The 27,008-nt window shown below is 39.5% G+C and overlaps 1 protein-coding gene across 1 annotated transcript in view; it reads left to right on the forward strand.

Annotated features, from left to right (window-relative positions):
- The window catches only part of LCMT1 (leucine carboxyl methyltransferase 1), an 80,331-nt gene that overhangs the window by 17,376 nt on the left and 35,947 nt on the right, over positions 1 to 27,008 (forward strand). Inside the window, exons 6-8 of the mRNA XM_053695178.1 lie at positions 7,000 to 7,102; positions 14,841 to 14,961; positions 23,333 to 23,434. Coding sequence (XP_053551153.1) covers positions 7,000 to 7,102; positions 14,841 to 14,961; positions 23,333 to 23,434 — 326 coding nt within the window. The remainder of the gene's footprint in view (positions 1 to 6,999; positions 7,103 to 14,840; positions 14,962 to 23,332; positions 23,435 to 27,008) is intronic.

A 27,008-nucleotide genomic window follows, 5' to 3' on the forward strand; every position in this document is an offset into this window, starting at 1 on the left:
ACACACAAATGCCAATTATGGCAGTGGCATTTGGCTATTTTCGGCACCAAATTTATTACTGTTCAAGTGCAAAACACAAATATCTGGAATTGCAGATAAAAACAGTTACTCCAGCACTCTCACTAAATGTGATGTACAACTGCCAGGATGCACTGAAACAACATTAATACCAATTTAACCCACAGCAGGCACTCACCAGGCTTCAGTCAATGTATTTGCAATGGCTTCTATGGAATAAAGAATACATTTCCATGGTTTAAGTAGTATCAATGTTTAAAAAAAATAATAATAATAAAAACACACACACAGATCCTCAGGGTCTCAGGAAGGGGGAGTGTGTCCCCGAAACGTCACGCTTATTAAACTTCACCATTGAAGGACCAGTGAGTGTCTCATAATAATAATAATAATAATAATAAATAATAATAATTTATTATTATTATTAAAAAATATATATATAATCTATCCGAAAGTACCAGCACTCTCTATTCACAATTCTTAAGTCCGGGGTGCACTCAGAATATCCACATGAGAAAGTAAAAAAATAGAGGCACTCGCCGTGTGCAAAAAAAGCGTGTTTAATCACATATTATTTAGAGTGAACGTTTTCGGGCTGTGATGCCCGTCCTCAGACTCCTGAAAAATAAGCTTATTTTTACATTTATATTTATACGCTAGCCGTTTCATAACACAGATTACTACAGCTCATAAACGAGCATTATCTTCGTAAACTGGCTCATCATAAAACTTTACTATGAAGGTGCAAATAACTGAAAGAACCATGCACTTTGTACACGCCTTTTTTTTAAACTCAGCACTGTATAATTTTTTTTTTTTAATTTTTTTTTTATTATTTGATTAAAAAATATGAAAATGTATAGCATAAATTTCATTTAAAAATTATTTATATTTTAAACGTCAAACATACCCTACAGACTTAAAAGGACACACATAATGGGCAAGATTACGAGTGGGGCTGAAAGGTTTGCGCACAAGCGATTAATCTGGTTTTTGCTTTCGTTTGTGCGCAGTTTAAATTGCGCTGGTATTACCAGTTGAAAGTAAACAAGATCGCTTGAGCATAATTTCACGTTAAAGCTCGTTCGGTCTTCAGAGCTCTGGTTAAAGGGACAGTCTAGTATAAATTAAACTTTCATTATTCAGATAGGACTTAATTTTAATCAACTTTCCAATTTACTTTTATCATCAAATTTGCTTTTTTCTCTTGGTATTCTTAGTTTAAACTAAACATAGGTAGGCTCATGTGCTAATTTCTAAGCCTTTGAGGGCTGCCTCTTATCACAGGCTTTTTAAATCTCTTTTCAACACAAAGAGACAGAAAGTACACGTGGGCTATATAGATAACATTGTGTTCAGGCACAGGGGGTTATTTAAGATTTAGCACAAAACAATGCTAAATTTAAGACAAAAGATAATAAACAGTCACAGTCATGTGATCAGGGGGCTGGAAGAAGGTTCCTAGATACAAAGTAATCACAGAGGTAAAAAGTATATTAATATAACTGTGTTGGTTATGCAAAACTGGGGAATGGGTAATAAAGGGATTATCCATCTTTTAAAACAATAGCAATTCTATGGTAGACTGTCCCTTTAACTGTTTCGCAAAACAAAAAGTGTAGCAAAACACATCAAAAATACATTAGAAACTACACTCCTAATAACTCCATCTATTAAAAAATATTTTTTTTAAAATTGCACATAAAAAGGATTAAAGATATGCTGTCTCAGGTGTTGCATGCAAAGGACTTTAATATCGAGATGCATATGTATTTATGTCTAAAGATGTGTGTGTGTGTGTGTGTATGTGTGTGTGTGTGTGTGTATGTGTGTATATATATATATATATATATATATATATATATATATATATATATATATATATATATATATATATATATATATATATATATATATATATATATATATATATATATATATATATAGCATTGGATCCCTTTGCAGTTAAGTAGAATAAAACATGTAAAATCATATTTATGTAATATTCATATTTAAGTGTTAAACTGTAAATATTTCACATTCCAATGTTTTGCGCATAGCAGAATTTGTTTAAGCTTAGTGTTTCAGGTTGATCCAACCTCCCTTTTCCTAACTTTTGTGTGTACTTTCTGCTAATATTCTGGTTTTGTTTTTCAGAAGTTTTAAAAGGGTATTAAATACAAAACAAATCACTAGACAGAGTGATGCAGATGTGTCTCTTAAAAGCATAACGGCTAGATTTAGAGTTTTGCGTTAGAAGGGGTGCGTTAGCTACGCATGCTTTTTTTTCCCCGCACCTTTTAAATACCGCTGGTATTTAGAGTTCACAGAATGGCTGCGTTATGCTCCAAAAAGGGAGCGTAGAGCATAATTTACCGCCACTGCAACTCTCAATACCAGCGGTGCTTACGGACGCGGCCAGCTTTAAAAACGTGCTCGTGCACGATTCCCCCATAGGAAACAATGGGGCAGTTTGAGCTGAAAAAAAACCTAACACCTGCAAAGAAGCAGCGTTCAGCTCCTAACGCAGCCCCATTGTTTCCTATGGGGAAACACTTCCTAAGTCTGCACATAACACCCTAACATGAACCCCGAGTCTAAACACCCCTAACCTTACACTTATCCCCTAATCTGCCAACCCGACATCGCCGACACCTGCATTATATTTTTAACCCCTAATCTGCCGCTCCGTACACCGCCGCAACCTACGTTATCCCTATGTACTCCTAATCTGCTGCCCCTAACACCGCCGACCCCTATATTATATTTATTAACCCCTAATCTGCCGCCCCCAACGTCGCCGCCACCTACCTACAATTATTAACCCCTAATCTGCCTCACTCCCACCTCAAAAACCCTATAATAAATAGTATTAACCCCTAATCTGCCGACCGGACCTCGCCGCTACTCTAATAAATGGATTAACCCCTAAAGCTAAGTCTAACCCTAACACTAACACCCCCCTAAGTTAAATATAATTTTTATCTAACGAAATAAAATAAATCTTATTAACTAAAGTATTCCTATTTAAAGCTAAATACTTACCTGTAAAATAAACCCTAATATAGCTACAATATAAATTATAATTATATTGTAGCTATTTTAGGATTAATATTTATTTTACAGGCAACTTTGTATTTATTTTAACTAGGTACAATAGCTATTAAATAGTTATTAACTATTTAATAGCTACCTAGTTAAAATAATTACAAAATTACCTGTAAAATAAATCCTAACCTAAGTTACAATTAAACCTAACACTACACTATCAATAAATTAATTACATACAAATACCTACAAATAAATACAATTAAATAAACTAACTAAAGTACAAAAAATAAAAAAGAAATAAGTTACAAAAAATAAAAAAATAATTTACAAACATTGTAATATTTTTTATAACAATTTTAAGCTAATTACACCTACTCTAAGCCCCCTAATAAAATAACAAAGCCCCCCAAAATAAAAAAATGCCCTACCCTATTCTAAAATAAAAATTGAAAAGCTCTTTTACCTTACCAGCCCTTTAAAAGGGCCTTTTGCGGGGCATGCCCCAAAGAATTCTGCTCTTTTGCCTGTAAAAAAAACATACAATACCCCCCCCAACATTACAACCCAACCCCCACATACCCCTAATCTAACCCAAACCCCCCTTAAATAAACCTAACACGAAGCCCCTGAAGATCTCCCTACCTTATCTTCACCACGCCGGGTATCACCAATCCGTCCACAAGAGGCTCCGAAGTCTTCATCCAAGCCCAAGCGGGGGCTGAAGAGGTCCATCATCGGGCTGAAGTCTTGATCCAAGCGGGGGCTGAAGAGATCCATCATCGGGCTGAAGTCTTGATCCATCCGGGGGCTGAAGAGGTCCATCATCCGGCTGAAGTCTTCTATCAAGCAGCATCTTCCATCTTCTTTCTTCCGGATCCATCTTCATCCCGCCAACGCGGAACATCCATCCTGGCCGACGACTTCCCGACGAATGACGGTTCCTTTAAGGGACGTCATCCATGATGGCGTCTCTCGAATTCCGATTGGCTGATAGGATTCTATCAGCCAATCGGAATTAAGGTAGGAAAATTCTGATCGGAACAGCCAATAGAATGCAAGCTCAATCTGATTGGCTGATTCCATCAGCCAATCAGAATTTTCCTACCTTAATTCCGATTGGCTGATAGAATCCTATCAGCCAATCGGAATTCGAGGGACGCCATCTTGGATGACGTCCCTTAAAGGAACCGTCATTCGTCGGGAAGTCGTCGGCCAGGATGGATGTTCCGCATTGGCGGGATGAAGATGGATCCGGAAGAAAGAAGATGGAAGATGCCGCTTGATAGAAGACTTCAGCCGGATGATGGATCTCTTCAGCCCCCGCTTGGATCAAGACTTCAGCCCGATGATGGATCTCTTCAGCCCCCGCTTGGATCAAGACTTCAGCCCGATGATGGACCTCTTCAGCCCCCTCTTGGGCTTGGATGAAGACTTCAGAGCCTCTTGTGGACGGGTCGGTGATACCCGGCGTGGTGAAGATAAGGTAGGGAGATCTTCAGGGGCTTAGTGTTAGGTTTATTTAAGGGGGTTTGGGTTAGATTAGGGGTATGTGGGTGGTGGGTTGTAATGTTGGGGGGGGTATTGTATGTTTGTTTGTTTTTACAGGCAAAAGAGCAGAATTATTTGGGGCATGCCCCGCAAAAGGCCCTTATAAGGGCTGGTAAGGTAAAAGCTTTTCAATTTTTATTTTAGAATAGGGTAGGGCATTTTTTTATTTTGGGGGGCTTTGTAATTTTATTAGGGGGCTTAGAGTAGGTGTAATTAGCTTAAAATTGTTGTAATATTTTTATAATGTTTGTAAATAATTTTTTTATTTTTTCTACTTTAGTTAGTTTATTTAATTGTATTTATTTGTATGTAATTTATTGATAGTGTAGTGTTAGGTTTAATTGTAACTTAGGTTAGGATTTATTTTACAGGTAATTTTGTAATTATTTTAACTAGGTAGCTATTAAATAGTTAATAACTATTTAATAGCTATTGTACCTAGTTAAAATAAATACAAAGTTGCCTGTAAAATAAATATTAATCCTAAAATAGCTACAATATAATTATAATTTTTATATTGTAGCTATATTAGGGTTTATTTTACAGGTAAGTATTTAGCTTTAAATAGGAATACTTTAGTTAATAAGATTTATTTTATTTCGTTAGATAAAAATTATATTTAATTTAGGGGGGTGTTAGTGTTAGGGTTAGACTTAGCTTTAGGGGTTAATCCATTTATTAGAGTAGCGGCGAGGTCCGGTCGGCAGATTAGGGGTTAATACTATTTATTATAGGGTTTTTGAGGCGGGAGTGAGGCGGATTAGGGGTTAATAACTTTATTAGAGTAGCGGTGACATCCGGTCAGCAGATTAGGGGTTAATTGTAGGTAGGTGGCGGCGACGTTGGGGGGGGGCAGATTAGGGGTTAATAAATATAATATAGGGGTCGGCGGTGTTAGGGGCAGCAGATTAGGGGTACATAGGGATAACGTAGGTTGCGGCGGTGTGCGGTCGGCAGATTAGGGGTTAAAAAAATTTATTAGAGTGGCGGCGATGTGGGGGGACCTCGGTTTAGGGGTGCATAGGTAGTTTATAGGTGTTAGTGTACTTTAGAGCACAGTAGTTAAGAGCTTTATGAACCGGCGTTAGCCCAAAAAGCTCTTAACTCCTGGCTTTTCTCTGCGGCTGGAGTTTTGTCGTTAGAGTTCTAACGCTCACTTCAGCCAAGACTCTAAATACAAGCGTTAGAAAGATCCCATTGAAAAGATAGGATACGCAAATGGCGTAGGGGGATCTGCGGTATGGAAAAGTCACGGCTGGAAAGTGAGCGTTAGACCCTTACCTACACGACTCTAAATACCAGCGGTAGCCCAAAACCAGCGTTAGTAGCCCCTAACGCTGGTTTTGACGGCTAACGCAAAACTCTAAATCTAGGCGTTAGTTTTTCAATATTGAAAAAATAAGTGTAAATTCGCCATCGTGTTGTGTAGCGTAGATTTCCTTCTCTGCTGTGGCCAATTAGAGACCATTATAAAAAAAAAAAGTCACTAGCGTGTGCAGCCAATGGCTGTATGACACATAGATGTGTTAATTCCTCTTCTAACAGGCATACGAAAGACCATAATTTACAGCAAAAGGGAACAAAATAATACACAAAGTATATTTTTAAACTTTTATTTTTTTTTTCCCTTCACTCTATGGTAGCAATGTTTGTAACACTGTTTTGCACTGTGGCAAACAGTTTAATTTTGACGTCTCGTGAGTACTGTGAGGTCCCTCAAAGTTTAGCTTAAGGGGTGCTTATCTCGATATGCAGTATTCTTTAACAAGAGATACATTACATTACAATATAATGCTGTTGTTTTTTATAATTATAGATATTTAAGCATATTATGAAGACTTTAAAATTTTGCATTTAATGCCTCTTTAAATCTGAAAAGTGTGTGTGTGTGTGGGGGGGGGGGTTATTTTAAAACAATGACCCCGCTACATGCTATATAGTGATTTGGTTGATCAGTGCAGGAACTTTTTTTTTTTTTTATTGGCCACAGCAACAGAGATTAGATATTCAATAGACCGCGCTGTAAAATAATGACGATTTTGTTAACAGAATTACTGTTTTTAAAGCATTTTATTTATGCATTTGCTTTGCAGTGGTATATAATGTGCATCTCTATATACAATTAATTTGATAACCTTTTCATTCAGATAAATAAATCTGAATCATTGTATTTTATTATCCATCACTTACACATACATCTGTGGCTGATTCAGACGTTTATATAACTGGTTTCATCTGATGCAACAAGTGATCTTTTGTTGATTGTAGGTCAGACACGGCTAACAACTGCCAAGAGCGAAAGCAAAGTGCTTACTAATAAATGTTGCTGTCAGAATGTGTGTTTAGATCCATAAAGAGATAACTGGTTGACATTTTCCTTAGATGCTCACAGCTTGGATTCTACTCGGTATTCACTGGTTGGTGCTGATCTCCGAGACTTGAAAGATATGGAAGACAAGTTAAAGAAATTTGGCCTAGACTCACAGTAAGGTGTCTGTCTTTATGAGTCGTTCATGTGTTCTTTTACTGCTTCTGATTTCTCGTTTCTTTGAAGGATCACAGTATAAGCTTTTGTACGGATCTTTTTTGCTAGCACCTTAGTAAAATTTAAAGGCATCCTGAAGTTTTCTCGTGCTGTTTGGAAACCTCATGCATTGTTTCAGTACATTTTATTTTGCCATGCCTGTGCACTTTAAAAGGATGGGGCTTTATCCGATTCTAAATGTGTAGACTGCAAATCTGATAGCTGGTTTAGGCAATACGGCCAGTGATTGGCTTGCATCCTCATCTACAGGGGTCTTGTCTGCTTATTTAACCTGTTTGCAAGTATTAAACATTTAGTAAAATTATTTTGCTTTAAAGGGATAGTCTAGTCAAAATTAAACTTTCATGATTCAGATAGGGCATGCAATTTTAAACAATTTTCCAATTTACTATTATCAAATTTGCTTTGTTCTCTTGGTTGAATACTAAACCTAGGTAGGCTCATATACTAATTTCTAAGCCCTTGAAGGCTGACTCTTATCTTTGTGCATTTTTACAGTTTTTCACAGCGCTAGTTCATGTTTGTCATATAGATAACACTATGCTCACTCCTGTGAAGTTACTTATGAGAGTGCACTGATTGGCTAAAATGCAAGACTATCAAAATAACTGAAACAAGAGGGCTGTCTTAGAGGCTTAGTTACAAGGTAATCAGAGGTAAAAAGTGTATTAATATAACTTTTTTGGTTATGCAAAACTGTGGAATGGGCAATAAAGTGATTATCTAACTATTTACAAACAAAAATTCTGGAGTTGACTGTCCCTTTAAAATTAAATGCTCTTACTAAAGAGATTCTTACAGTTTTACCCTATGATGTTCTGTTAAAGGGGCATTTAAGTCATAATTACATTTCTTCTGTTATGTGTGATCAGTCCACGGGTCATCATTACTTCTGGGATATAACTCCTCCCCAACAGGAAATGCAAGAGGATTCACCCAGCAGAGCTGCATATAGCTCCTCCCCTCTACGTCACTCCCAGTCATTCTCTTGCACCCAACGACTAGATAGGATGTGTGAGAGGACTATGGTGATTATACTTAGTTTTTATAACTTCAATCAAAAGTTTGTTATTTTACAATAGCACCGGAGCGTGTTATTACCTCTCTGGCAGAGTTTGAAGAAGAATCTACCAGAGTTTTTTACTATGATTTTAACCGGAGTAGTTAGGATCATATTGCTGTTTCTCGGCCATCTGAGGGAGGTAAAAGCTTCAGATCAGGGGACAGCGGGCAGATGAATCTGCATTGAGGTATGTAGCAGTTTTTATTTTCTGAATGGAATTGATGAGAAAATCCTGCCATACCGTTATAATGACATGTATGTATACTTTACACTTCAGTATTCTGGGGATGGTATTTCACTGGAATTACTCTGTTAAAAGTACATTAAACCTTTTAATAGGTATTTATTATGTTAAACGTTTTTGCTGGAATGTAGAATCGTTTGCATTTTCTGAGGTACTGAGTGAATAAATGTTTGGGCATTATTTTTCCACTTGGCAGTTGCTTGTTTTAATTGTGACAGTTTCGTTTCTCTCTCACTGCTGTGTGTGAGGGGGAGGGGCCGTTTTTGGCGCTCTTTGCTACGCATCAAAAATTTCCAGTCAGTTACTCTCGTATTTCCTGCATGATCCGGTTCATTTCTAACAGAACTCAGGGGTCTTCAAACTTCTTTGGAGGGAGGTAGATTCTCTCAGCAGAGCTGTGAGACTTATATATTGACTGTGATTAAAAACGTTGCTCTATAATTTTTATGTTTCAAATTTAATTATTGTTACTTTACTAATGGGAAAACCTTTGCTAAAAGTTGTGTTGTTTTCAAGGATTGATGCTATAACTGTTTTTCAGTTCATTAATTCAACTGTCATTTAATCGTTTAGTGCTTCTTTGAGGCACAGTACGTTTTTGTTAAATAAGATTGTAACCAAGTTGCAAGTTTATTGCTAGTGTGTTAAACATGTCTGATTCAGAGGAAGATACCTGTGTCATTTGTTCCAATGCCAAGGTGGAGCCCAATAGAAATTTATGTACTAACTGTATTGATGCTACTTTAAATAAAAGCCAATCTGTACAAATTGAACAAATTTCACCAAACAGCGAGGGGAGAGTTATGCCGACTAACTCGCCTCACGTGTCAGTACCTGCATCTCCCGCCCGGGAGGTGCGTGATATTGTGGCGCCTAGTACATCTGGGCGGCCATTACAGATAACATTACAAGATATGGCTACTGTTATGACTGAAGTTTTGGCTAAATTACCAGAACTAAGAGGCAAGCGTGATCACTCTGGGGTGAGAACAGAGTGCGCTGATAATACTAGGGCCATGTCTGATACTGCGTCACAGCTTGCAGAGCATGAGGACGGAGAGCTTCATTCTGTGGGTGACGGTTCTGATCCAAACAGATTGGATTCAGATATTTCAAAATTTAAATTAGAGAACCTCCGTGTATTACTAGGGGAGGTTTTAGCGGCTCTTAATGATTGTAACACTGTTGCAATACCAGAGAAATTGTGTAGGTTGGATAAATACTTTGCGGTACCGGCGAGTACTGACGTTTTTCCTATACCTAAGAGACTAACTGAAATTGTTACTAAGGAGTGGGATAGACCCGGTGTGCCGTTCTCACCCCCTCCAATATTTAGAAAGATGTTTCCAATAGACGCCACCACACGGGACTTATGGCAAACGGTACCTAAGGTGGAGGGAGCAGTTTCTACTTTAGCTAAGCGTACCACTATCCCGGTGGAGGATAGCTGTGCTTTTTCAGATCCAATGGATAAAAAATTAGAGGGTTACCTTAAGAAAATGTTTGTTCAACAAGGTTTTATATTGCAACCCCTTGCATGCATCGCGCCGATTACGGCTGCGGCAGCATTTTGGATTGAGTCTCTGGAAGAGAACCTTAGTTCAGCTACGCTGGACGACATTACGGACAGGCTTAGAGTCCTTAAACTAGCTAATTCATTCATTTCGGAGGCCGTAGTACATTTAACCAAACTTACGGCTAAGAACTCAGGATTCGCCATTCAGGCACGTAGGGCGCTGTGGCTAAAATCCTGGTCAGCTGATGTAACTTCTAAGTCCAAATTACTTAATATACCTTTCAAGGGGCAAACTTTATTTGGGCCCGGTTTGAAAGAAATTATCGCTGACATTACAGGAGGTAAGGGCCACGCCCTGCCTCAAGACAAAGCCAAAGCTAAGGCTAGACAGTCTAATTTTCGTCCCTTTCGGAATTTCAAAGCAGGAGCAGCACCAACTTCCACTGCACCAAAACAGGAAGGAGCTGTTGCTCGTTACAGACAAGGCTGGAAACCTAACCAGTCCTGGAACAAGGGCAAGCAGGCCAGGAAACCTGCTGCTGCCCCAAAGACAGCATGAATCGAGGGCCCCCGATCCGGGACCGGATCTAGTGGGGGGCAGACTCTCTCTCTTCGCCCAGGCTTGGGCAAGAGATGTTCAGGATCCCTGGGCGCTAGAGATCATATCTCAGGGATACCTTCTAGACTTCAAATTCTCTCCCCCAAGAGGGAGATTTCATCTGTCAAGGTTGTCAACAAACCAGATAAAGAAAGAAGCGTTTCTACGCTGTGTACAAGATCTGTTATTAATGGGAGTGATCCATCCGGTTCCGCGGTCGGAACAAGGACAAGGGTTTTACTCAAACCTGTTTGTGGTTCCCAAAAAAGAGGGAACTTTCAGGCCAATCTTGGATTTAAAGATCCTAAACAAATTCCTAAGAGTTCCATCGTTCAAAATGGAAACTATTCGGACAATCTTACCCATGATCCAAAAGGGTCAGTACATGACCACAGTGGATTTAAAGGATGCTTACCTTCACATACCGATTCACAAAGATCATTACCGGTATCTAAGGTTTGCCTTCTTAGACAGGCATTACCAGTTTGTAGCTCTTCCATTCGGATTGGCTACGGCTCCAAGAATCTTCACAAAGGTTCTGGGTGCCCTTCTGGCGGTACTAAGACCGCGAGGAATTTCGGTAGCTCCGTACCTAGACGACATTCTGATACAAGCTTCAAGCTTTCAAACTGCCAAGTCTCATACAGAGTTAGTTCTGGCATTTCTAAGGTCGCATGGATGGAAAGTGAACGAAAAGAAGAGTTCTCTCTTTCCTCTCACAAGAGTTCCATTCTTGGGGACTCTTATAGATTCTGTAGAAATGAAGATTTATCTGACAGAAGACAGATTAACAAAGCTTCTAAATGCATGCCGTGTCCTTCATTCCATTCAACTCCCGTCAGTAGCTCAATGCATGGAGGTGATCGGCTTAATGGTAGCAGCAATGGACATAGTACCCTTTGCACGTCTACATCTCAGACCGCTGCAATTGTGCATGCTGAGTCAGTGGAATGGGGATTACTCAGACTTGTCCCCTACTCTGAATCTGGATCAAGAGACCAGAAACTCTCTTCTATGGTGGCTTTCTCGGCCACATCTGTCCAGGGGGATGCCATTCAGCAGGCCGGACTGGACAATTGTAACAACAGACGCCAGCCTACTAGGTTGGGGCGCTGTCTGGAATTCTCTGAAGGCTCAGGGACAATGGAATCAGGAGGAAAGTCTCCTGCCAATAAACATTCTGGAATTGAGAGCAGTTCTCAATGCCCTTCTGGCTTGGCCCCAGTTAAAAACTCGGGTTCATCAGGTTTCAGTCGGACAACATCACGACTGTAGCTTACATCAACCATCAAGGAGGGACAAGAAGCTCCCTAGCAATGATGGAAGTATCAAAGATAATTCGCTGGGCAGAGTCTCACTCTTGCCACCTGTCAGCAATCCACATCCCGGGAGTGGAGAACTGGGAGGCGGATTTCTTGAGTCGCCAGACTTTTCATCCGGGGGAGTGGGAACTTCATCCGGAGGTCTTTGCCCAAATACTTCGAAGTTGGGGCAAACCAGAGATAGATCTCATGGCGTCTCGCCAGAACGCCAAACTTCCTCGCTACGGGTCCAGATCCAGGGATCCGGGAGCGGTTCTGATAGATGCTTTGACAGCACCTTGGAACTTCGGGATGGCTTATGTGTTTCCACCCTTCCCGCTGCTTCCTCGATTGATTGCCAAAATCAAACAGGAGAGAGCATCAGTGATTCTAATAGCGCCTGCATGGCCACGCAGGACTTGGTATGCAGATCTAGTGGACATGTCATCCTGTCCGCCTTGGTCTCTACCTCTAAGACAGGACCTTCTGATACAGGGTCCATTCGAACATCAAAATCTAACTTCTCTGAAGCTGACTGCTTGGAAATTGAACGCTTGATTTTATCAAAACGTGGTTTTTCTGAGTCGGTTATTGATACCCTGATACAGGCTAGGAAGCCTGTTACCAGAAGGATTTACCATAAGATATGGCGTAAATACCTATACTGGTGCGAATCCAAAGGTTACTCCTGGAGTAAGGTTAGGATTCCTAGGATATGGTCCTTTCTACAAGAAGGTTTAGAAAAGGGTTTATCGGCTAGTTCATTAAAGGGACAGATCTCAGCTCTGTCCATCTTGTTACACAGGCGTCTGTCAGAAAATCCAGATGTCCAGGCCTTTTGTCAGGCTTTAGCTAGGATCAAGCCTGTGTTTAAAACTGTTGCTCCGCCATGGAGTTTAAACCTTGTTCTTAACGTTCTACAAGGAGTTCCATTTGAACCCCTTCATTCCATTGATATAAAGTTGTTATCTTGGAAAGTGTTATTTTTAATGGCTATTTCTTCGGCTCGGAGAGTCTCTGAGTTATCAGCTTTACATTGTGATTCTCCTTATTTGATTTTTCATTCAGATAAGGTAGTTCTGCGTACAAAACCTGGGTTCTTACCTAAGGTAGTCACTAACAGGAACATCAATCAAGAGATCGTGGTGCCTTCCCTGTGCCCGAATCCTTCTTCAAAGAAGGAACGTCTTCTACACAATCTGGATGTAGTTCGTGCCCTCAAGTTCTTCTTGCAGGCAACTAAGGATTTTCGACAAACGTCTTCCCTGTTTGTCGTGTACTCTGGTCAGAGGAGAGGTCATAAGGCTTCGGCTACCTCTCTCTCCTTCTGGCTTCGTAGCATAATTCGTTTAGCCTATGAGACTGCTGGACAGCAGCCTCCTGAAAGAATTACAGCTCATTCTACTAGAGCTGTGGCTTCCACTTGGGCCTTTAAGAATGAGGCCTCTGTTGAACAGATTTGCAAGGCTGCAACTTGGTCTTCGCTTCATACTTTTTCCAAATTTTACAAATTTGACACTTTTGCTTCTTCGGAGGCTATTTTTGGGAGAAAGGTTCTTCAGGCAGTGGTTCCTTCTGTATAATGAGCCTGCCTATCCCTCCCGTCATCCGTGTACTTTTGCTTTGGTATTGGTATCCCAGAAGTAATGATGACCCGTGGACTGATCACACATAACAGAAGAAAACATAATATATGCTTACCTGATAAATTCCTTTCTTCTGTTGTGTGATCAGTCCACGGCCCGCCCTGTTTTTTAAGGCAGGTAAATATCTTTTAAATTATACTCCAGTCACCACTTCACCCTTGGTTTCTCCTTTCTCGTTGATTCTTGGTCGAATGACTGGGAGTGACGTAGAGGGGAGGAGCTATATGCAGCTCTGCTGGGTGAATCCTCTTGCATTTCCTGTTGGGGAGGAGTTATATCCCAGAAGTAATGATGACCCGTGGACTGATCACACAACAGAAGAAAGGAATTTATCAGGTAAGCATAAATTATGTTTTTCATGATTCAGACAGATCATGTAATTTTATGATAGTTTTCAATTTACTTAACTTGGCATCCTTTGCTGGAATGTATACCTAGGTATGCTCAGAAGCAGCACTACTACTGGGAGATAGCTGCTGATTGATGACTGCACACACATGTAACATAGTAGATGAGGTTGAAAAAAGACGGAAGTCCATTGTGTTCAACCTATACAAATCTAAAATACTTACAAAAAGCTCCAGTTAAACTTAAAAAATCCCACTAAAAGGTGACCCATTTAATACAAGCAATCGTATCCATGAATTGGGTTTCTAGACCGAAATGTATCCAAACAATTTTTAAATGTATCTAGGGTATTGGCATTCACTACCTCCTTTGGTAATGAGTTCCTCAATTGTATTGCTCTTACAGTGAAAAAACGTTTCAGTTGCAGGAGATTAAATCTCCTTTCCTCCAACCTTAAATTGTGACCTCTTGTCACAAACCATTTAATTAAAATAAACAGAGCTTCTGCCATCTCTGTATATGGGCCTTGAATATATTTATATAAAGTAATCATGTCACCTCTCAGTTTGGCTAGCCTCTCCTCCATAGCTTAAATTATCCATTCCCCTTATTAGCTTTGTGGCCCTTCTCTGACCTTTTTCTAGTTCTGCAATATCTTTTTTGCGATCAGTCCCCAGAACTGGACTCCACACTCAAGGTGAGATCTTACCAGGGATTTATATAGTGACAGAATGTCTCCTGTTATAGGCTCCCCAAATGTGTTTTATCTAGCTCCCAGTAGTGCATTGCTTCTCCTTAACCCCTGCAATGTATCCCTTTCTAGTTACATACATACTTATAGTGTACACTGGTTCATAAGTATATTAATAGTGAGATGAAAGGCATGATGATTCACCCTGCAGTTTGTGTTTATAGTTATTTCACTGCCTCCTTGGCCCTCACAGTGAGTCTCTATCTTTCAGTTTGCCGACCCTTCTGGTTGCAGAATGTGTGCTGGTGTACATGTCTCTTGGGCAGTCCGCAAGTCTATTGAAGTGGGCAGCAGACACGTTTCCTACGGCCATGTTTATAAACTATGAACAGGTAACCGACTAACCACGGAATCTCCTAAATTAACTGACGCCACTCTGTACTTGTAAAATACAGCTGGGACATAAAGCCTGATATTTTCCTTTCATTATTCAGATAGAACATACTATTTTAAACAACTTTCCAATTTACTTATTTACTTATCAAATTAACTTTGTTTTCCTGTTGTCCATTGTTGAAAACCAGGAAGGTAAGTTCAGGAGCGTGCACGTGTCTGCAGCAGGTTTGCAGCAATGTTATACATTAGCAAGAGCACTAGATGGCAGCACTATTTCTCTTGTAAGGTGTATCCAGTCCACGGGTTCATCCATTACTTGTGGGATATTCTCCTTCCCAACAGGAAGTTGCAAGAGGACACCCACAGCAGAGCTGTCTATATAGCTCTTCCCCTAACTGCCACCCCCAGTCATTCTCTTGCAACTTTCGACAAGAAAGGAAGTATCAAGAGATATGTGGTGACTTAGTGTAGTTTTACCTTCAATCAAGAGTTTGTTATTTTTAAACGGTACCGACGTTGTACTGTTTTACTCTCAGGCAGAAATTAGAAGAAGAGTTCTACCTGGAGATTTGATGATCTTAGCGGTTTGTAACTAAGGTCTACTGCTGTTCTCACACATAACTGAAGAATATGGGACAACTTCAGTTGGGGGAACGGCCTGCAGATTACCTGCCTTGAGGTATGTTCAGTAATTTTAATTCTAGAGAGATGATATGAGTTCTAGAAAATACTGACAGAGCCTTGTGTACTGAGGTAAGCCTGATGCAGTGATTTAACAGCGACTGGGATCATGCTTACAGAACAGGGTAATACTCATGTTAATACTTATATTACTTAGGGACAAAACGTTTACATGATTTTAAAAATAGGACGTTTTTCCTCTGAGGGAGATAACTCTTTATTTGGGGCCTAGTTTCCACATGGCTAATCAGACACTCCTAGGAGTACTTTCTTAAGGCCCCTCTGGCATCCAGTACATGGTGGGAGGGGCCTATTTTAGCGCTCTAAATGCGCAGTTTTTATTCAGTCTGAGACATCCAGCTTCCCTAGAGGAGTCCCCTGACACCTGAGGACCATTACAAGGGGTTTATTTCTGCACATAATCGTATTTGAGGGCAGGTAGGAGCCTCAGCAGAGCTGCGGCAGGGTGCTCAACTGTCTTTTAATGTTTTTTAACGTTTTGCAATCCGGTTTGTGGCCTAAGGGGTTAATCATCCATTTGCAAGTGGGTGCAATGCTGCTTTAGTCCCTTACACACACTGTACAAATTTCAAAGAATTTGCTTTATTTTTTCACTCTTTTGCAGTTTAAGTGTTAGTTTTTTTCTCTTAAAGGCACAGTAACGTTTTTGTTTAATTGCTGTTTTACCTTTATTAAAGTGTTTTCCAAGCTTGCTTGTCTCATCACTAGTCTGTTAAACATCTCTGACATAGAGGAAACTCCTTGTTCAATATGTTTAGAAGCCATGGTGGAACCCCCTCTTAGAATGTGTACCAAATGTACGGAAATTTCTATAAACTATAAAGACCATATTATGGAGCTTAAAGATTTATCTCCAGGGGATTGTCTGACTAAAAAAAGGGAGATTATGCCATCTAACTCTCCCCACGTGTCAGAACTTATAACTCCCGCTCAAGTGACGCCAAGTACATCTAGCGCGTCTAATTCGTTTACCTTGCAGGACATGGCGGCAGTTATGAATAATACCCTCACAGAGGTATTTTCCAAACTGCCAGGGTTACAAGGAAAGCGAGACAGCTCTGGGGCTAGAACTAATACAGAGCTTTCTGACGCTTTAATGCCTGTGTCCGATATACCCTCACAATGCTCAGAAGCTGAGGCAGGTGAGCTTCTATCTGTGGGTGACATTTCAGACTCGGGGAGGGCGTTACTTCAGCCTGATTCTGAAATGACAGCGTTTAAATTTAAGCTTGAACACCTCCGCTTATTGCTTAGGAAGGTTTTAGCGACTCTGGATGACTGTGACCCCATTGTGGTTCCAGAGAAATTGTGTAAAATGGACAAATACTTTGCAGTGCCTGTTTACACTGATGTTTTTCCAGTCCCTAAGAGGTTTTCGGAAATTATTACTAAGGAATGGGATAGACCAGGTGTGCCGTTCTCTCCCCCTCCTGCTTTCAAAAAGATGTTTCCCATAGATGCCGCCATGCGGGACTCGTGGCAGTCGGTTCCTAAGGTGGAGGGAGCAGTCTCTACCCTAGCTAAGCGTACAACTATCCCCGTCGAGGACAGTTGTGCTTTCCTAGATCCTATGGATAAAAAATTGGAGGGCATCCTTAAGATAATTTTTATACATCAAGGTTTTATCCTCCAGCCTCTTGCATGCATAGCCCCAGTTACTGCTGCAGCGGCTTTTTGGTTCGAGTCTTTCGAGGAGGCTCTACAGGTAGAGACCCCGTTAGACAACATTCTAGACAGGATTAAAGCTCTTAAGTTAGCTAATTCCTTTATTTCTGACGCCGTTTTTCAGTTAACCAAACTAACGGCTAAGAATTCAGGTTTTGCCATTTTGGCGCGTAGGGCGCTATGGCTTAAGTCCTGGTCAGCAGACGTTACTTCAAAGTCTAAACGTCTTAACATCCCCTTCAAGGGACAGACCCTATTCGGGCCTGGTCTGAAGGAGATCATTTCTGATATTACTGGAGGAAAAGGCCACGTCCTTCCTCAGGATAGGTCCAATAAGTTAAAGACCAAACAGAATAATTTTCGTTCTTTTCGAAACTTCAAGAGTGGCGTAGCTTCAACTTCCTCTAATGCCAAACAAGAGGGAAATTTTGCCCACACCAGTCTGGAGACTTAACCAGGCTTGGAACAAGGGGAAGCAGGCCAAGAAGCCTGCGGCTGCCTCTAAGACAGCATGAAGGAGTAGCCCCCGATCCGGGACCGGATCTAGTGGGGGTCAGACTTTCTCTCTTCGCCCAGGCTTGGGCAAGAGACGTCCAGGATCCCTGGGCTCTGGAGATTGTTTCCCAGGGATATCTTCTGGATTTCAAAGCTTCATCTCCAAAGGGGAGATTTCATCTCTCACAATTATCTGCAAACCAGATAAAGAGAGAGGCATTCTTACATTGCGTTCAAGACCTACTAGTTATGGGAGTGATCCACCCAGTTCCAAAGGAGGAACAGGGGCAGGGCTTCTATTCAAATCTGTTTATAGTTACTAAGAAAGAGGGAACTTTCAGACCAATCTTGGATCTCAAGATCCTAAACAAATTTCTCAGGGTCCCATCCTTCAAGATGGAAACAATCCGAACCATCCTCCCTATGATTCAGGAGGGTCAATATATGCCTATCTCCACATTCCGATTCACAGAGATCATCATCAGTTCCTCAGGTTTGCCTTTCTAGACAGGAATTACCAGTTTGTGGCTCTTCCCTTCGGGTTAGCCACGGCACCAAGAATCTTTACGAAGGTTCTAGGGTCCCTTCTGGCGGTTCTAAGGCCGCGGGGCATAGCGGTAGCCCCTTACCTAGACGACATTCTGATTCAGGCGTCGACTCTTCAAATCGCCAAGTCCCATACGGACATTGTTCTGGCCTTTCTGAGGTCTCATGGGTGGAAAGTGAACATTGAAAAGAGTTCTCTCTCTCCTCTCACAAGAGTTTCCTTCCTAGGAACTCTAATAGATTCAGTAGAAATGAAAAATTTTCTGACAGAAGTCAGGATATCAAAGCTTCTAACCTCTTGCCGTGCTCTTCATTCCACTCCTCAGTGGCTCAGTGTATGGAAATGATCGGCCTAATGGTAGCGGCAATGGACATAGTTCCGTTTGCCCGCCTACATCTCAGACCACTGCAACTTTGCATGCTCAACCAGTGGAATGGGGACTACACAGATTTGTCTCCTCTGTTAGATCTAGATCAAGAGACCAGGGATTCTCTTCTCTGGTGGTTATCTCGGGTCCATCTGTCCAGGGTAATGAGTTTCCGCAGGCCAGAGTGGACTATAGTGACGACAGATGCCAGCCTTCTGGGTTGGGGCGCAGTCTGGAACTCCCTGAAGGCTCAGGGTTCGTGGACTCAGGAGGAAGCCCTCCTTCCGATAAACATTCTGGAACTAAGAGCGATATTCAATGCTCTTCAGGCTTGGCCTCAACTAGCTGCGGCCAAGTTCATCAGATTTCAGTCGGACAATATCACGACTGTAGCCTATATCAACCATCAGGGGGGAACAAGGAGCCCCCTTGCCATGATGGAGGTTTCTGTCAGTATATTTATGAAAATCTTAGCAGTATTCTCTAAACAATGTGTAAGTATATGGCAGGGAATATATTTAACAATCTTCCTTTAAACTAAACCTGCAATCAAACATACATTTGCTAAGACAATAAAATTAATCTAAATATCTGAATTCTTTATTATTAGTAAATAACTATGAACATGTTGATACGTACATATTTGTAATGATTAGAATATGAGTCAATATTATATGCGTTAAAACAAAAACTATTTAAAATATGCTATGCAAAGCTCATGCCAATTTACTTTAAACCCAATCTTTCATTCAGAGCTGCATTTAAAATATTACAATGAGACCTAAAATAGCAGTTACAAACATTCAGCAATATGATTTACAGTGTTAATTTAAGCAATAGGATAATATATATGTTCTGCTATTTAACTGCAATCCTAATACAAAATTAACTTACAATATCAGAACACAGATGATTTACTTAGCAAATCAGATACAGATTTAAACAATACATAGGCTTATGATTACCAATTTAAAATACAATATACTTCACCAATTTTGAACCAATTCGTAGCGGTCTTTAGGTCATCTCAGAAGACAGATAAGTAATTTTTGCAATCAATGAGAAGGAGGTAGTCAGCTTGTTTAAATTGGTTTTAAAATGCCCAGCAGCAGATATCATCCAAAGTTAAAAACAGCCTTCTTCTCCATTTATCTTTTGCTTACTTATATATGTTTTCAATCATTGATGACATCATGTGGGTGGCACTACGGGAGCTGACCTTCCCATTGGTTATCTGGGAAATCTAATCGGATTGGCCCTTGGAAATTTCATTTTTAACAGCCAGAAAGAACCTTCTGGCTGTAGTTCTCGCAACATAACACCAGGTGGCAGCACAAACAGACACAGCAACATTTGAAACAACTTAAATCAGTATTTCTATGAAATGGTTATTCATTTTATCATAATTTACTGCAACAACTATTCGCAATATTTGTATTGGATAAGTTATATCTTAATGAATTTTCTGATCATTTTGATATGAAACATCACATATATCTAACATTATATTAAAATAATTTATATTTCATTTAGCCTAACAGAAAATGTATATCTCATAGTCCTATCACATCAAAGTAACTTCCATATCTTCATCTCACTATATTTTAAGAGATGTATTTAAAACTTTATAAACATTTATTGCACATTCATATGATATGACATTTTATTTCATGTAGGCATTCCATCTCTTTCTAAGTGCATAGATTGATGCTCATGACCAATGGTTGTCTGCAATAAAAATAGAAATAATTATTAGACGTGGTCCAAGCATTCATATGTCTATGGTCCATAAGTATTTATTTATATTCTTAAAAACACAGAGGCTCAGTAAGATCTTTTGTTTTCAAAACATATATATCATTTCTATGTATATCTGAATTTATTTCCTATATATTTTATTTGAAATCTAACTACAGTTGCTTTGAAATCATAATGTAAGCCATGTGTCTTCACTGTGTTATCCTAACCCCCAGACACAATGTCTGTGTCACGTGTATTCTGATGTTATCAGCCACACACTTAACAGGCAGCTGTCAATTTTCAGCTCCTTTTGTTGGCAGGAAGTTCATATATGAGTGTGTATCCAGGCTCTTCTTCTTTTGCTCACCACATGGGGTACAGAGTGCTATGGAATTTGCACTTCCTAATTAAGAAGCAAATGTTTTCCTTTGTTTCTTGGGACCTGTTGTCTGTAGCTCAGCCTGGAGATGTATATTCAATTTGTGAAGGTTTCTGTCTGACATCAGAATTTAAACCTTATTCCAGTAATATCTGATACAAATATGGTTTCATACATAAACATATTTCCCTGTCCTATTGACATACATATATATATATATATATATATATAAATATGTATTTACCTGTGCCCTGACATTTCCAAGATAATTCTATGGGCAGAGATTCACTCTTGCCATCTCTCAGCTATCCATATCCCAGGAGTAGAGAACTGGGAGGCGGATTTTCTAAGTTGGCAGACTTTTCATCCGGAGGTAGTGGGAGCTCCATCCGGAGGTATTTGCCCAGCTTATTCATCTATGGGGCAAACCAGAACTGGATCTGATGGCGTCTCGTCAGAACGCCAAGCTTTCTCATTACGGGGCCAGGTCAAGGGATCCCCAGGCGACGCTGATAGATGCTCTAGCATCGCCCTGGTCCTTCAGCCTGGCTTATGTGTTTCCACCATTTCCTCTCCTCCCTCGTCTGATTGTCAAGATCAAGCAGGAGAGAGCTTCTGTGATTTTGATAGCACCTGCATGGCCACGCAGGACTTGGTATGCAGATCTGGTGGACATGTCATCCTTCCTACCATGGACTCTGCCGCTGAGGCAGGACCTTCTGCTTCAAGGTCCATTCAAACATCCAAATCTAGTTTCTCTGCGTCTGACTGCTTGGAGATTGAACGCTTGATTTTATCAAAGTGTGGTTTCTCTGAGTCGGTCATTGATACCTTGATTCAGGCTCGAAAGCCTGTCACCAGGAAAATCTATCATAAGATATGGTGTAAATATCTTCATTGGTGTGAATCCAAGGGTTACTCGTGGAGTAAGGTCAGGATTCCTAGGATACTATCTTTTCTCCAAGATGGATTGGAAAAGGGATTATCGGCTAGTTCCTTAAAGGGACAGATTTCTGCTCTGTCTATCATTTTACACAAGCGCCTGGCTGATTCCAGACGTTCAGGCGTTTTGTCAGGCTTTAGTTAGAATCAAGCCTGTGTTTAAACCTGTTGCTCCGCCATGGAGTTTAAATTTAGTTCTTAAAGTTCTTCAAGGGGTTCCGTTTGAACCCTTGCATTCCATAGATATCAAGCTGTTATCTTGGAAAGTTCTGTTTCTAGTAGCTATCTCTTCGGCTCGAAGAGTCTCAGAGTTATCTGCCTTGCAGTGTGATTCCCCTTATCTGATCTTTCACGCAGATAAGGTAGTTTTGCGTACCAAACCTGGTTTTCTTCCTAAGGTAGTATCTAATAGGAATATCAATCAGGAAATTGTTGTTCCGTCGCTGTGTCCTAATCCTTCTTCAAAGAAGGAACGTCTGTTACACAATCTTGACGTGGTTCGTGCTTTAAAGTTTTATTTGCAAGCTTCTAAGGATTTTCGTCAAACATCTGCATTGTTTGTTGTCTACTCTGGAAAGAGGAGAGGCCAAAAGGCTTCGGCAACTTCTCTTTCTTTTTGGCTAAGAAGCATAATCCGTTTGGCTTATGAGACTGCTGGCCAGCAGCCTCCTGAAAGAATTACAGCTCATTCTACTAGAGCGGTAGCTTCCACATGGGCTTTTAAAAATGAGGCCTCTGTTGAACAGATTTGTAAGGCGGCAACTTGGTCTTCGCTTCATACTTTTTCCAAATTTTCCAAATTTGATACTTTTGCTTCTTCGGAGGCTATTTTTGGGAGAAAGGTCTTACAGGCAGTGGTGCCTTCCGTTTAAGTACCTGCCTTGTCCCTCCCTTCATCCGTGTCCTAAAGCTTTGGTATTGGTATCCCACAAGTAATGGATGAACCCGTGGACTGGATACACCTTACAAGAGAAAACAAAATGTATGCTTACCTGATAAATTTCTTTCTCTTGTGGTGTATCCAGTCCACGGCCCGCCCTGTCACTTTAAGGCAGGTGTTTTTTTATTTTTAAACTACAGTCACCACTGCACCCTATAGTTTCTCCTTTTTTTCTTGCTTGTCTTCGGTCGAATGACTGGGGGTGGCAGTTAGGGGAGGAGCTATATAGACAGCTCTGCTGTGGGTGTCCTCTTGCAACTTCCTGTTGGGAAGGAGAATATCCCACAAGTAATGGATGAACCCGTGGACTGGATACACTACAAGAGAAAACATTTATGCTTGCCTAATACATTTCTGTTTTCCTGTCATGTAGCTCTCCAGACATGTGCGCACTATCTAGATATCTCTTCAACAAAGAATAACATGAGAATAAAGCAAATTTGATAAATGGAAACTTTTTATGGGCAGATGTTGCTATTTTATATGCATGTTAAGTTGTTGTTTTTTTTTTTTGTGTGTGTTTTTTTTTTTTTTTTTTTTTTCAAAGTAAAATAACCTTTTAAAAATGTTTTTTCCTACTTTCTTGTTAGGTGAATATGGAGGACCGGTTTGGCCAAATAATGGTTGAAAATCTGCAAAGACGTCAGTGTACGTTAGCCGGGGTGGATGCTTGTAAATCCTTACAGTCTCAGGTACGGTTCTTTTGGTCACATTCCGAAACAATATACTGTGAATACACAGGTTGTTTGTAGAGTCACATGATCATTTTTATCTTAAAGGGACATTGAACGCAATAATATTCTTTTCATTTTCAGATAGAGAATACAATTTTAAACATTTCAATTTACTTCTATTATTTAATTTGCTTCATTCTTCAGATATCCTTTGTTTAAGAAATAGCAATGCACATGGGTGAGCCAATCACAGGAGGCATCTATGTGCAGCCACCAATCAGCAGCTACTGAGCCTATCTAGATATGCTTTTCAACAAAAGATATCAAGAGAATGAAGCAAATTAGATTATAGAAGTCAATTGGAAAATTGTTTAAAATTGTATGCTCTGAATCATGAAAGAAAAATTTGGGTTTCGTTTCCCCTTTAAATGTTGAATAGTTTGTGAGTGAATCAAGTTAACCCCTTAGTGACCACAACACTTTTTAATTTTCTGACCATTTGGGACCAGGACTATTTTTACATTTCTGCAGTGTGTGTGTTAAGCTGTAATTTTCCTCTTACTCATTTACTGTACTTACACATATTATATACCGCTTTTCTCGCCATTAAATTGACTTTCTAAAGATACCATTATTTTCATCATATCTTATAATTTACTATAAAAAAAAGAATATAAAATATGATGAAAAAATGGAAAAAAAACATTTTTCTAACTTTGACCCCCAAAATCTGTTCTACAACCTCCAAAATCTCTAAATTTTGTCCTGAGTTTAGAAATACCCAATGTTTACATGTTTGCTTTTTTTGCAAGTTGTAGGGCAAAGCATTTTTGTTTTCAAAAGAAGCGATAGTTACATTGTAAAACTGATATCTGTCAGGAATCCTTAAATAACCCTTTACATGTGTATATATATATTTTTTTTTTTAGTAGACAACCCAAAGTATTGATCTAGGCCCATTTTGGTATATTTAATGCCACCATTTCACCGCCAAATAAGATCAAATGAAAAAAAATTGTTCACTTTTTCACAAACTTTAGGTTTCTCACTGAAATTATTTACAAACAGCTTGTGGAATTATGGCACAAATGGTTGTAAATGTTTCTCTGGGATCCCCTTTGTTCAGAAATGGCAGACTTATATGGCTTTGGCATTGCTTTTTGGTAATTAGAAGGACGCTAAATGCCGCTGTGCACCACACATGTATTATACCTAGCAGTGAAGGGGTTAATTAGGTAGCTTGTAGGGTTAATTTTAACTTTTGTGTAGAGATCAGCCTCCCGCCTGACACATCCCACCCCCTGACCCCCTTCAAATAGCTCCCTTCCCTTTCCCACCCCACAATTGTCACCGCCAGCTTAAGTATTAGCAGAAAGTCTGCCAGTATAAAAATAAATGTGTGTAGGATCCCCCATTACCCCCCCCCCCCCCCAAACCGCTCTGAGTCCCCCATCGACCTAATGGCCGCCATCTGAGGTACTGGCAGCTGTCTGCCATTACCCAGTTTACTAAAAAAAATTGCCATTTTTTCTAAAATAAACTAAGCACCCCATTTTCTGTAGTGTAGCTGCCCTACCCCCTCCCTAATCCCTTTTACAAACATTTTATTTCCCTCTCCCTCCTTGCACAACGGACATATTGTTAATGTCCGTGCGTGAGCTAGCTCCCGAGCCCCACCCCCTCGCGCTATCCCAGACACTCAGGATCCGGATCTAGCACCATCGCTGGCCGATGCAGAGAGGGCCACAGAGTGACTCTCTTCATCGGATGCTTAAAATATCGAGGCATCACTGCAATAACATGAAAGCAGCTGGAAGCAATCACGATCACTTCCAGTTCTTGAAAACCTTCCAATAACATTTTTATAGGACATACCCTTTACGTCCTTGGTCCTTAAGGGGTTAATATGTCATTGTTAGAAGTAATTGTAAACATAATTAAATCAATGGTATAATTTAGCCTTCATTTATTATTTACACACATCTGCCAGCAATCTTTTTTTTTTTTAATTTTAAATCTTCTCTTTTAGATGCATTACATTTATTTTAATGGATGTTCGTGTACTGAGAAAATAAAACTTGTGTTTTCCATATACATGATATCATCTTTTAATGGTTTTCTGTCTCTTTAAAAACAATCTGTAGTATTTGTGGCTCATAAATTGCTTACTAGATTGGCTTTTCCAATTGTTCAATAGCTGATCTGCTAGGTCAAGGCAGAGCAGTGAAAATCTAAAATGTGAAACAGTAAATAAACTTTCTAGTAATTGTCAAGAGAATATATAACTTTCTCAATTGATCAGCAAACTTGACTCAGCATTCTGCTCCCTTTGACCCTCATTTGTGTGAATTCAGGATCAATACTTGTAGATACCCGTCGTCATTTGTCTCTGTGTTGTGATAGTTTTACAATGATAACTTGTCGGCATCCCATGATCATCTGTTAAACTAAACACCAGTGTCATATGTGTGTTAAAAAAAAAAAAAAAAAATTTGTGTATATATATATATATATATATATATATATATATATATATATATATATATATATATTTTATTATTATTATTATTATTATTATATTTTTTAATCAACTGAATCTGTAGGAATGTATCTCCTCCTTCGCTGCTAAAGACTTGTGACCACTTTTTGAGCTCTTGCTTAATTACCTTTTTGAGAATAACATTCTCCAAATTCTTTGTGACTCATGCTTACATCTTGATTAATATTTACTTTCTAGAAATTCCTTGCATTTCAGAGTCCTTAAATTAGTCATATTCCCAGTATGAAACTAACATAAAATTTATAAAAATACACAGTTGCTTAAAGGGACACTCAAGTGAAAATTAAACTTTCATTATTCAGATAGAGTATGCAATTTTAAACAACTTTCCAATTTACTTCCATTATCAAAATGTGCACAGTCTTTTTATATTCAAACTTTTTGAGTCACCAGCTCCTACTGAGCATGTGCAAGAATAAACGTGTTTGTGATTGCCTGATGGCTGTCACATGGTACGTGTATGCATTTGTGATTGGCTGATGGCTGTCACATGGTACAGGGGGGAGTGGAAATTGACATAACTTTTAAAATTGTCAGAAAAAAATCTACTACTCATTTGAAGTTCAGACCAAGTGCTATTGCATTGTCTTGTTCTCTTGCATTTGTTGATTATGAAAATCTACTGTGTTGACAGGTCCTTTAAAATATATGTTCCCTTACTACAATGTTTTTTGATACACAAAAACAAGATTTGTTTTCTTTGTTTAGCAGGCCATTCACTTTCTTAAGGTGGCTTTTTAATGTGTATATGCCTCATACATTATACATACTTGTTATTTATGTAAAACATACATTATATACATAATAAATTATCACCTGCAGGATATATTTAATGTAGTATTTTTATGCACAGACATGTAGTCCAAATTTGTGATTTTCTCTGTTATTTTAGGATACATACATGCATTTGATCCGGTATTCAGTACATAAATTACAAAGTTCCTTATACCATGTATATGAATACAAATTCTAATTTTAAATCAAGAAAGAGGCTACAGTAGCCAAAAATTACCATCCACACATAAACAAAAA

The sequence above is a fragment of the Bombina bombina genome, chromosome 11 (assembly GCF_027579735.1).
Source record: "Bombina bombina isolate aBomBom1 chromosome 11, aBomBom1.pri, whole genome shotgun sequence".
In the NCBI taxonomy this organism is placed as follows: Eukaryota; Metazoa; Chordata; class Amphibia; order Anura; family Bombinatoridae; genus Bombina; species Bombina bombina.